This window comes from Garra rufa, chromosome 18 (genome assembly GCF_049309525.1).
Source record: "Garra rufa chromosome 18, GarRuf1.0, whole genome shotgun sequence".
In the NCBI taxonomy this organism is placed as follows: Eukaryota; Metazoa; Chordata; class Actinopteri; order Cypriniformes; family Cyprinidae; genus Garra; species Garra rufa.
Window position 1 is genome coordinate 18473325 of NC_133378.1, and position 12431 is coordinate 18485755.

The window sequence follows — 12431 nt, forward strand, 5'->3', positions numbered from 1 at the left end:
CCAAAAAATATTCAGAAACCAGATATCATTTTTGATATTTGTTTACTAGTGGGTACATGACACGATAGTTCATTTATGTAGGTGAGGATAGCAAAATAAAGTAAACTGTGACTTATTATACCCAAAAATTCTTCATACAGTGGACTACCAATAAAATTGATAAAATTTGGGACCAAAAATTATTCAGACACTTTGTGTAGTTGTCTGAATTTTTGGTTGATTTTTGTATTCCTTTCTATCAAACTTATTTGACATTATCAAGATGAAAATTTTCATCGGTTTAACTCTAAGTTCTTATCATATTTATTACCATTTTCTAAGCTATAGTGAATAAACTGATAATGTGAGAAATGTTGAAGGTGTCTGAATAAAATTTGGTTCGACTGTATATCACAAACGTGTACAAATGCTCTATAATAGACCAAGAGGGGGCGTACAAACATAAATAAACACTATGGTTTATCAGTGTTCTCATTCTCAATCCGTATCGACAGTAAATGCCGTGCAAAGTGGACATAGGAAATTACGCCGTGATTCCAGCTCGAAGGGAGTGTATATGTCCCATTTAAAGGCCATTAAAATGTGCGAGACGTGGATTTAAAATATATTTATTTACTATGGCGAGTGGATCGTGCCACGGATTACCAGCCGAAGGCGACGGTCGTGTACTTTTCCGTTTGAGAAGGGTTACGTCGCCACACAGACGCGTGACACCAACGCCGTAGAGAAGTACGTCGCCTCAACAGACGCGTGATAAGTTACGTCGCCTCAACAGACGCGTGATAAGTTACGTCGCCTCAATAGACGTGTGAATAGAATTTCCCCTCGGGGATAAATAAAGAAATTCTGATTCTGATAAGAATGTCTGTTAGATCTGTTGAATTTGTAACATTGTCAGCAGAGCTGTAATTTCCCCAGTTTCATACAATAAAAATCAAAGATGAACATGTTTATTTAAAATCAAGTAAAATAATAAGTCATAAAAACAATATCTTAAGTATATTTTGATGGATATAGCCTTGTGTTTTATTTAATTTAAAGGGATGTATTTGCATTTTACTTAAAGGGATAGTTAACGAAAATCAAGAACTTCAAAATCAAGTAATCACTATAGGCTAATCATTTTAATTTCATTTCAGTCCTTTTGTTATTTTCTTTCTTCTGTGAAACTAAACAAAAAATATTGTTTTTGTTTTTAAAATCTCATTACTTGAAGGCACTATTCATACTCTCATTGCACATGGAATAAAGCTAAGAATGAAATCGTAAGTTATGGATTGTCAGAATACTAGATCAATAGAAAAAAAATCACAAGAATAAAAATCAAAGTACACTTTCATTTTATTATCCAATTATTTTGATGACTATAAAAATACAAAATAGACACAATGTTTTAAAAATAATTAATACATTTTACAAGATGAATAAAAATCCCAACAAGAACAATACGTAATGTTTCAGATAAATGTTTAATCATTTAATAACAAATTGTAAAATGCAATAAAAATCAGGAATCTGTAAATTTGATAATTCACTTTAACTTTTATTTAATTGACAAAAGTACAAAGAAAAGATTTTCCAAGTTTCAATGACCAAGTTAAATATATTTTGTAAATATAAACAAATTTTGATTTTGATGGCTACACCACACTAAAAAACGGGACAGAGGCAAAATAAAAAAGGGTTTTAGAATATCTAAATTGGGCTGTTTTGGAGCAGTTTGTGAGCAGGGTAAATTTGTAATATTTAAGGTTATCAGGTTTGGCTCATCAGAAAGCTATATATCAAGTGATGCTGCTGGTCCACTGGGCCAGAGCTCATCTCAGATAGGCAAAGAGACAGTGGAAATGTGTGCTGTGGCCAGATGAGTTCACTGGGAAAAATGGATGTCAAGCTGTCAGTCCCAGTCTTATATTAGGGGTAGAAGATTCCTTCTCCTGTGGCTCCATCTAGTGGACAACATTAATATCACCGCCTTCATCTTTCAATTAAAATGGCCGATTAGCGTCCCAATTATGATAAATTCGTGAAACTAAAGCCAACAGGCTAGGTCTTAAGGACGGATCGTGCCCAGTAGGTCTGGGTCTTTTCTTGGCAAAAAAGTGTCAAACTGTGTCTAAAGATAATAATCTTAGAATCCAAGAACCAGTCATTGCCATTCGTTTTCACAAAGATTTTTTAAACATTTAATATTTGTCACTGACACCAAGTGCAGCTATAGCGGAGAAGTGTTTCCTGTCATATATCATTCAGCATTCATTTTGTAATTTTATCAAACATTTTTCTTGATAGGAAAAATCTCTGTTGTTATGCTTTATTTCTTGTCTTTTTCAATTCATCAGTTTACGCTGCAAATTTAAATAGTTTCGTTTTTATGCAGTCGATACCCTAAATTATGTCAGTGATTCTCTCATTTTTAAAGATGATCAAGTATTATTTATTTCGATCGGCAGTCTAACACAAGTTAAGAAAAAAGCGTATTTCCCCATCTATAGAATACAGGCTAATTCCTTAATTTTTAACTTCTTCTAAATATTTGTTATGAAGAATAAATCAACTTTAGGCTAGGCTAACGAATTTCTTCATAACCTATATACATAAGGTATAGCCTATATTCAAAACGAAGTTTTCATGTATAAATTAATAAATCACGAATATGACGAAACAAAATTATATGTAGATATAGATATATAATATCCTCATCCATTTGATACAAAACTATATATATATATATATATAGAGAGAGAGAGAGAGAGAGAGAGTTTTGTATCAAATGGATGAGGATATTACAGTGACTGGAATTTATTAAGTAGTGTTTTATTTTGTTGTAATCATTAACTTGGGAAATGTAACGAAAAAAACAAAAAACAAAAAACAAAACAAGTAGCCTGCATTTAACTTAGGTCTACAGACAATTCGTTTTAATCCCTGATTGTAGAATCCATCAAAAAGCAAAAAAAAAAAAAAAAAAAAAAAAAAAATCTTGAAATTCGTTCACTGTGTTAAGTAAGCAATCTTCATTTATTCTTATATTCTTATATTATATTGATGCAAGAAGAAATAATGTTATTTCATCATATTCGTGATTAAAGAATTCATGTAGACTTCGTTTTGAAGTAGGCTATTCGTTATGAAGAAAATTCGTTAGGCTAGCATAAAGTTCATTTAATATTCTGCATAATAAATTGTATTTGTTTTTTATTATACTGCAGATCGATATAAAATAATTTTAGATATTCTTTAAAAATTTGAGAAATCACTGACATAATTTAGGCTACTTTTTTCGACTGGAGAAAAACCCCCGATTTAAATTATAATTATTATTTGTTTTGCTCTTTAATGGATTCTATTATTGACTTGAAATTGTGCTACATGTGAATGGTCTACATGAGATATAGTATTGCTCAGATAAATGTTTTTAAAATATGCTAGAAATGTTATAATTAAGGGAATTTAACATAGACCTACGCATTTTAAAAGACATTATAAAATGTGTCTACTCCTCATGCAATAATTACAAAAAGAAAAAGAAGCATCGGACATAATCCAAAACATAATGTAACAGCTAAACAGAACATGAAATATCATTATTATCACATCATCATCATACATGAAAAAGACTTAATATTATGCAGCAATTATTATGCACTGTTGTTAGGTGTTTGTAAATAACTAAATAAAAGTAATAACCTATAACAAATACACCTACTTTAATGCAAACTTTAAATTTAGTTGAAGGAGACGACGTATGTATCAGGCGTCATGTGAGGCGACGCACCTAGTTCAGACGTACTTATCACACGTACATTTTTTTATACTTTTCTCATGTACGCCGCTGTCACGTCGCCGCCATTATAGGTTCCAACAGTGACGTCGCCGTGACATCGCCGCGGGTATGTCGTCTGCCCTCCCTATTAATCCCATTCAAAATTTGACACGGACTGACGGCGACGGAAGGGTAGTCTGCGCCTTCGTCTTCTTCTGCTTAGCCTTAGAAAAGGCATTATCCACTCGCCATAATTTACAAGTCACACTTCTCTAGTAAGTTAGGTCTGTGTGTGAAGACGCTGCAGGCCGCGGCGTAGCGCAATGTCGTGAATGAATGTTCCGAAGTGAAGTAAACTACAAGGATTAGGGAGCAAAGAACACTGAATAGGGTCTATTGGAACACAGTTCATTCATAGACATCTCTTCTAACAAGCTGGTTATCTGAATCAGGTGTGTTAAGAGAGACAAAATATCAGAGCGGTGGTAGGTGAGGATGAAACTGAGAAGCACTTGTTTACATTAAAGATATGCAACATAACTACACATACTATGAATAAGTGCTGAATTTTGTTTGCTTCTTTGTATTTTAGACATTCCATGATCCGGATTCTGCTGTCAATGCCCATCGAGTCCTCATTCAGATCATCTACCTGGTCTCTGTTGTTAATGGCCCTTCACTAATGGCTTGGTACCTCGACAAAACCCAGGTCACTTACCTGGGGTCAAAGCGGCTCAGATTACTGTGCAAAATAAAGTATCTGCTCACAAACATCAGAAATGCATCTCACCTTATCTGGAGGCCTCATAGGTCATGTCAGAGTATCTGCCCCTCTCAGTCTACAAGGAGAATCCCTCTGAAGTCTTATAGATCAAAGCAGACTATCAGAGTTTTTGGAGCAATTAGCAGTAATAATCGATTATACTCAACCTCCAACAGAGAGAGTTTCAAAGCAGAAGCTCCCATTGGAGTTTACCAACACAGCAGGACTGCTTTTCGCATGAACTTACTTCGACTGAGATTAGGAGAGTCGTTTAATCATCTCTCCAAACATGTAAACTCATACTTTAAAGAAAAACAGGTATCTGTGGTGGATCATGGGCAAGGTGGGTTGATGTCTGCAATGCAGGAACCGCTAACCAGAACATCCAGACAAGCTCACATAGAGAGACGCACTGGAGAGAACAGGACTTTTGACCAGGTTTATGAAGCTTCCTCAGATCAACCTTTAACCTCAGCTTATCCTGGACTACAGTTGTTCCACGTCAGTTCCTTGGCAAACAGATTTGGGGAGAGTTACATCTATGTGGCCAATCACATTAACTCTATGTTCTCTAGAAATCCATCCAAGCAAATTCACATGGAGGTATCACCAGATGATCAGCTCAGAAGGTCTAGAAGCAGAAAGCAAAGAGTTTTGGATAATAAAAGTGCTCTTTTTAGGGAAAACATTAGTATGTGTACAAGATCAGAGATTGATAGCAATGTATCTAGTTCTTGGGATGAAGGTTACCTCCACTTTGCCCGTCACATCAATCGATACTTTGGTGCAAAAGTAGCAGATAAGAAATCAACACTAGCTGAGATGAACATCACAAAGACTTCAGTCTCACCGGTAGCTCTAAATAAAGCTAAAGATCCACTTCTTCAGCCCAAATCCCCAGGCTTGTTCCACATGAGTAGCCTCACCACACGCTTTGGAGAAAATTACTCTTACATGGCCAACCACATCAACCAGTACTTTAAAGGATCAACAGCTTCAGAGAACGAGGAGGTAGATGGAGAGCTAGAACTTCACATGAGAGCTTCACATGAACACACAGTGATCCAAGAAAAGCCAATGTCCTTTTATGAGTGTCTGTTGAAACCCTCAACCATACCTGGCTTTGTGGGCAGCTACCTGGGAATGGGCTCTTCGAGAAGTAGTTACCAGACCACAACTGAAACAAAGATCACAGAGGAAATTCTGGATAAAACGGTAAGTCTTGCTGACTCTGGCATGACCGGAAATCATAATTTAGTCAGACACCTCAGTCATACTCAAGCATGTTGGCAACTGATTTTCGTTTGTTTGTTTGTTTGTTTATTTATTTATTTATTTGCACTGAATGCACACTTTCAAGTTAAAGGAGAAGTTTACTTGCAGAATAAAAATTTACAGATAATTTACTCACCACCTTGACATCCAAGATGTTCATGTCTTTCTTTCTTCAGTCATAAAGAAATTATGTATTTTGAGTAAAACATTTCAGGATTTCTCTCCATATAGTGGACTTCTATGGTTCCCCCAAGTTTGAACTTCCAAAATGCAGTTTAAATGCAGCTTCAAAGGGCTCTAAACGATACCAGCCGAGGAAGAAGGGTCTTAGCTACAGAAATGATCAGGTATTTTCTTAAAAATTTGACAATTTGTATATATTTTAACCTCAAATGCTCGTCTTGTCTAGCTCTGCGTGAACTGAAGAAAATGAAGACATTTAGGGTATGTCGAAAAACTCCCGTCTCATTTTCTCCTCTAACTTCAAAATCGTCCTACATCGCTGCAGAAGTGAACATGCAAAGAAGGTTAGACGCCCTTTACAAAAAAAAGGTAAAACAGCGATGTAGAGAAAATGAGATTTTGAGTTTTTCGACATACCCTAACTGTCATGTACTGGGATACACAAAGTTTACGCAAAGCTAGACAAGATGAGCAGTTGAGGTTAAAAAGTTTACAAAATGTAATTTTTGTTTAGAAAATAACCAATCATTTTGCTAGATAAGACCATTCTTCCTTGGCTGGGTTCATTTAGAGTCCTCTGAAGCTGCATTTAAACTGCATTTTGAAAGTTCAAACTCAGGGGCACCATAGAAGTCCACTATATGGAGAGAAATCCTGAAATGGTTTCCTCAAAAAACATAGTTTCATTTCGACTGAAGAAAAAAAGACATGAACATCTTGGATGACAAGGGGTAAATTAATGAAATGGACTGATTATAGCGAGAAATCTGTAGATTTTAAGGAGGAGGAATGCAGATGAGATGACTAGAGTTTTACTAAAGAGACTGGAAAAGGCTGCGGTACCGTCATCTATCACTTCCTGTGTGGAGGAGCTGAACACTCATCTCATTCAGCACCCAGCATCCAAGGCTGTGGTGTGGCAGGTACACAATAAAACTCAATCCTTCACCAAATATAGACTTCTCTATGTAACTGTGGAGAAATTAAAAAAATTCTATTAATTTCTTTGGTTAATATAGGAAAAAGCAGCACTGCAGCTGTTGAGACGTCGGCGGATCTTTTGGATGAATGAAAAACTTCAAGAAGCCTTTAGGGAAACTCTCGCTCTGATTGGTTATGTGGATCCTGTCAAAGGATGTGGGGTCAGAGTGCTTTCCATTGATGGAGGCGGAACCAAGTAGGAAATAACACATTTAATCAAGATATTTTACAGTTTATGCCTGTAAAACTGGATATGATCCAATCAAATATATCTTCCAGAAAGCTTTATAGGGATGCTGTACATCTGTGAGCTGTTTATAGAATGAAGACTATTGTTTTTGTCACTCATATAGAGAAATGTTTTTATGCAAGATGGCTTTTACTTAAAGCTGTTTCCTGTATTACAGAGGGTTAGTTCCACTACATGTGCTGAAACAGCTGGAGGCTCAAACAGGAAAACGAGTGTATCAGCTGTTTGACTACATATGTGGAGTCAGCACAGGTAATAATGCATTACAAAACTTTATTGTAAATGTAATAAAAAACATATATACAGTTGAGGTCAAAATTTTGCAAACACCTTGCAGAATCTCTAATAAGAGATGTTATTTTTTATTTAATACTGACCTGAATAAGACATTTCACATAAAAGATGTTTACATATAGTCTACAAGAGAATAATAGTTGAATTTATAAAAATGATCCTGTTCAAAAGTTTACATACACTTGATTCTTAATGGCTACCTGAATGATTCGCAGCTGTATTTTTTATTTTATTTTATTTTTTTGTAATAGTTGTTCATGAGTCCCTTGTTTGTCCTAAACAGTTCTTAAGTAAAATCCTTCAGGTCAGACAAATTCTTTGGTTTTTCAGCATTTTGTGTTTTTGAACCCCTTCCAACAATATATGAATGATTTTGAAATTCAATTTACCCTGACCTTCAAAGTCGAAATGTTTTCACTCGCGGCTCTTAATGCATTTTGTTTCCTTCTGGAGCATCAGTGAGCATTTGAACCTTCTATAATAGTTGCAATTCTGTAATAGTTGTCCTTATTGTAAAAAAGATGGATCGCAAAATCATACAGTCATTGTTGGAACGGGTTCAAATACACAAAAATGCTGACAAACCAACAAATCTGTTGGACCTGAATGATTTTTCTGAATAACAGCGGGCAGTTTAACTGTTCAGGACAAACAATGGACTCATAAACAAATCACTAAACAAAAAAAAACATAGCTGTGGATCATTCAGGTTACAACACAGTATAAAGAATCAAGCGTATGTAAACTTTTGAATGTGGTAATTTCTGCCAATTTCCGAGTGTCCGCCATGACACTCATACAAACGCTGAAATGGTTGGAGTTCCGACATCACTAGAATATCGCACTCCTCTCAGCCAGTCAGATTTGAGAACCAGAAAGAACTGTTGTATAAACCTACATATTACATAATGTACTTTTTATCTCTGTTTGGTGTACAGGAGCAGTTCTGGCTTTCATGTTGGGTCTCGTTCATATCTCTTTGGAGGAATGTGAAGATATGTATCATCGTTTTGGGTCAGATGTTTTTCAACAAAACCCTCTAGTTGGTACTGTGAAGATGGGCTGGACTCACTCCTACTACAACACAGAAACATGGGAGATGCTCTTAAGGTTGGATTTACACACTCAATGAAAGGAGAGAAAACTATACTTTATTAATGCAGCATTGCTTTTTCTATTCTAACTACTCCTACATGTGTATCATAGGGAGAAGATGGGGGAGGAGATTTTAATTAAAACAGCCAGAGATGAGCAGAGTCCAAAGGTCAATCAAAAATAGAATCTGACTTTTTTAAACTCACTTTTAAAGTCCAGAGTTTTGTGATCTCCTGACTGCTGTTGTCTTCTCACACAGGTGTCTGCTGTAAGTGCCGTAGTGAACTGGGGAAAAAGTCCAAAAGCATTTATCTTCCGCAACTATAATCACGCTCCAGGACGTCTGAGCCGCTACGCCGGAGGATCAGGATACCAGCTGTGGCAGGCCGTCCGGGCCTCATCTGCTGCTCCAGGATATTTCCAGGAGTTCCCACTTCATGGCGACATTCACCAGGTCAGAACAGTCCATTTTAGACAACTAGTAAATATGAGAAGTCAAAATATACTTGTATCCAAACCTTCTTTTCTTTTTTTTTCTTCAGGATGGTGGTCTTATTCTCAACAACCCCTGTGCTCTGGCTGTCCACGAAAGCCGACTGCTGTGGCCCAACCAGCCCTTCCAGTGTGTGCTGTCACTGGGAACCGGCCGCTATGATAACGCTAGAAGAGGGCCTGCAACCTGCACAAGTCTGAGAGCCAAAATCAGCAACCTGATCTGCAGCGCCACCGATACTGAGGGTTAGTTTCATATCACCATAAGGACTATTTTACATTTGTGACCCTGGACAATTAAAACCAGTCATAATGGTCAATTTTTTGAAAATTAGTTTGTTAGGATAGGACAATATTTGGCTGAGATACAACTATTTGAAAACCTTAGTTTTTCTTTAATATGTCATAAATAGATTTTTGTTGTAAATATGCCTTACAAGATTGTTACACTGAATGACATTTTAGTGCGTGTTTTCTGTAAATTAGGAGAAAATGTATGATTTTTTTTTTGCTCAGGAAAAACAAAAACAAAAATTCAATTCAATTAAACAGAAAACTTTTAAATATTTTTTTATTGTTTTTATCTGTAATTATTTATTAAACATTCTTTTTTTGTGGTTCTTAAAATAATTAATTCAGATAAAAGCATCTGTTAGTTGGATAAATGTAGCCTACATTTATATCCTGAATGTATTTGTTAAAAAATCTATTCCAGTTTTTGCACATACTTATTTGGATAGACTGAGGTGCTGATATTGTTCAAACTGCCATTTTCAGGTGTTCACACTCTATTGGATGACCTCTTATCACCGAACGTGTATTTCCGCTTTAACCCGATGCTGAGTTCAAATGTGACACTGGATGAAAGCAGGCCTGAAGTGCTTCAGCAGCTGCAGAAAGACACACAGCTGTACCTGGACCGGAACCAACCCAAACTGGAACGCCTGTGTGAAGTGCTGATGGCAGAGCGCTCAGCAATCTGGAAAACACGAGACTGGATCGGTCGGAAAGCGTGGGAGCTGCAGCAGCGTTGGGATTGAGTGGACTTAACACTTTGTATTATGAAGATATATCCATACTGGTCGCACAAGATTGTGAAAGGCTATGTATTTTGACAGGTTACAAATCAAATACACAGCCTTGTACACAGCCATTTTAGACTGAATGTATTAAGCACTTCTGTGTAAATTCTATATGAATGTTAATATTTATAGACTGATGTTTTTATTTCTTTATTTCTGTTTTAATTTTTTAGGTTTATGAAATGAAATAAAACTAAGAGCACTACTTCTATATAATCACTAGTTTATGTTCTTTATTATTTAAGGGGGCATATCATGAAAATCTGTGCGCTATAATTGGGTCCCCAGTGCATCTACCCACCCAGAAAACATGAAAAAGAACAAGCCCGTAAGCCTCTCTCTGCAAACTTGTGAAAGACAAAACATCGAAAAGAGGATCTTATTATAATATTACCGCCCCTTAATCTGCATGTTACCCATGCCACTACTAATCTGTTTTTCGCAAGCGACAACGGTGTACCAGTTCTAACGCCATGGCAAAAGTTCAAGCAAAGCATTCTAACTGTTCTGTCGCTGGCTCAGAGGAGAGCAGTGAATTTATTGATTTATTTACTTTATATAACGCTGCTGCCACATAGATCTAATATAAACATATGATTTCTTTCCCAGCTGTTTAGCTTCACAGACATAACCCACTGTTTTTGTTACTCCTGTGTGTTTTTAACATAAACTTGTGTGTATTTTACAGTTTAAGCGCAATATGACGTGAAAGAGAACTTAGTTTAATACTCGCATGCCTATATCAGAATTTTAAACCAATATGGTTTAAAACGCATGATTTCAGTGTCATAGACTTGATAATCAAAACTAAACAGGTGTTTTTAGCAGAGTATCGGAGGTATAAACTGTAAAGGCACAGCCCTATTTTGGAAAAAGGGGCAGGGAGCAGCAGCTCATTTGCATTTAAAGAGGCATGCACAAAAACAGCATGTTTCTGCTTTCACTAAAAATAAACATTTTCAAAATTATATAATAAATGATCTGTGGGGTATTTTGAGCTGAAACTTCACAGACACATTTTGGGGACACCTGAGACTTATATTACATCTTGTAAAATGGGCATATTTTTAATACTTTAACTTTACCTGTTGAGTTCAGACTATAGAAATAAAAAAAAACTGGATGTTTTTTTATTATAAGATTTTTGACAGATCGTCATGGCTTAGGAGACAAAACATGGACAAAGAGAGCAATACTGATGCTTTTGTAAATTAAAAACAGACAGCACAGGGTCCTCCATCTGCACTGAACACTGAAGCCATTGAAATATAATTCGGGTAAGAACATGTCATTTAAGAAATTGATTTAAAAAAAAACATTATATAAATGATTTTAGCTCATTTAATTTTTTTTTTATATTCAAATGTTTTGAATATATATATGTAGTATTGCTATTTAGGAGTGAGCGCCACCATTACTGGCTATAAAACAGTCTGATGTCACTGTCAGTAAAACAATGTATGTTTCATTATAATGTCATCCTCCTCTCTGACTTGAGCTGAGAGTTGTGAGTCAGCTGCTTCAGCTGAATTACACTTGTCATTGAAGACAGTGTCAACAACGCAGACAGATATAAACTGAGTTATAAGCCTGCCTAAAAGACTGTTAGTAGTTAAGAACATAAACATAAAGAATTTTGCATGGGAAAAAAACACCTGACTGTAAAATGAGTTTACATACTGTATAATAAAGTAAAGGCTTTTGAATGTGTCAAAACTGACATTATTTAATTTTGTAGTTTAGTTTATTATCCTCATTATAGTTATAGTTATGTTTACATTTAGATTCAGTATCTCAGGACAGGCTAACCAGCATCTGTTCTTCCAAAACAGGCTGTAGTGGCACTTTAAGGCTGAACTGAGTTATTCTGTCTGAACAGAGCCAGCTTACTGTGTCCATGTGGACAGAGGTTTCATTGTCCCGTCTCTGGAGGAAGCGGTTCATTCAGGCTCGTGTCCTGCGCTGTACAGTTTGGTGCATGGCACTGCAGCGCTGCTGATGTCATACGCACCGCTGAGGATCCTGAAGCACTGAGGAACATGACTAGAATTAGATCATACTTATGTCTCTGTTCACTAAGTGAGCTGACTCAAGAACTTTTTTGTTCTTTCATCGTATTAGCTCATCTGTGGAGTGTACAGTAAGACCGTGCTGGCATATTGTACTTTATGCGTCCCTGCATGCCTGAGCCGATGTGGGTTGGGAATGTGTTTCAATGGTTGAGATCCTGTTTCCACCCACAATATTCCC

The 12431-nt window shown here is 36.2% G+C and overlaps 1 protein-coding gene across 1 annotated transcript; it reads left to right on the plus strand.

The window, feature by feature from the left end:
- Positions 1 to 3895: 3895 nt before the first annotated feature.
- Positions 3896 to 10337, plus strand: LOC141290535 (calcium-independent phospholipase A2-gamma-like). The gene is made up of 10 exons (XM_073822659.1): positions 3896 to 3958; positions 4359 to 5744; positions 6761 to 6910; positions 7007 to 7164; positions 7376 to 7470; positions 8451 to 8622; positions 8719 to 8776; positions 8867 to 9061; positions 9150 to 9345; positions 9877 to 10337. Exons 1-10 carry the CDS (start codon positions 3896 to 3898, stop codon positions 10137 to 10139), a joined length of 2736 nt encoding a protein of 911 aa, XP_073678760.1. The 3' UTR covers positions 10140 to 10337.
- The last annotated feature ends 2094 nt before the right edge of the window (positions 10338 to 12431 follow it).

What these genes read in the sequence shown, in the direction of transcription:
- LOC141290535 (XM_073822659.1), top strand. Translation starts at nt 3,896, where the DNA reads ATGTCGTCTGCCCTCCCTATTAATCCCATTCAAAATTTGACACGGACT. An exon ending in CCAAGGCTGTGGTGTGGCAG is followed by an intron (nt 6,911 to 7,006) that starts GTACACAATAAA and finishes TGGTTAATATAG; the next exon opens with GAAAAAGCAGCACTGCAGCT. An exon ending in CAGCGCCACCGATACTGAGG is followed by an intron (nt 9,346 to 9,876) that starts GTTAGTTTCATA and finishes TGCCATTTTCAG; the next exon opens with GTGTTCACACTCTATTGGAT.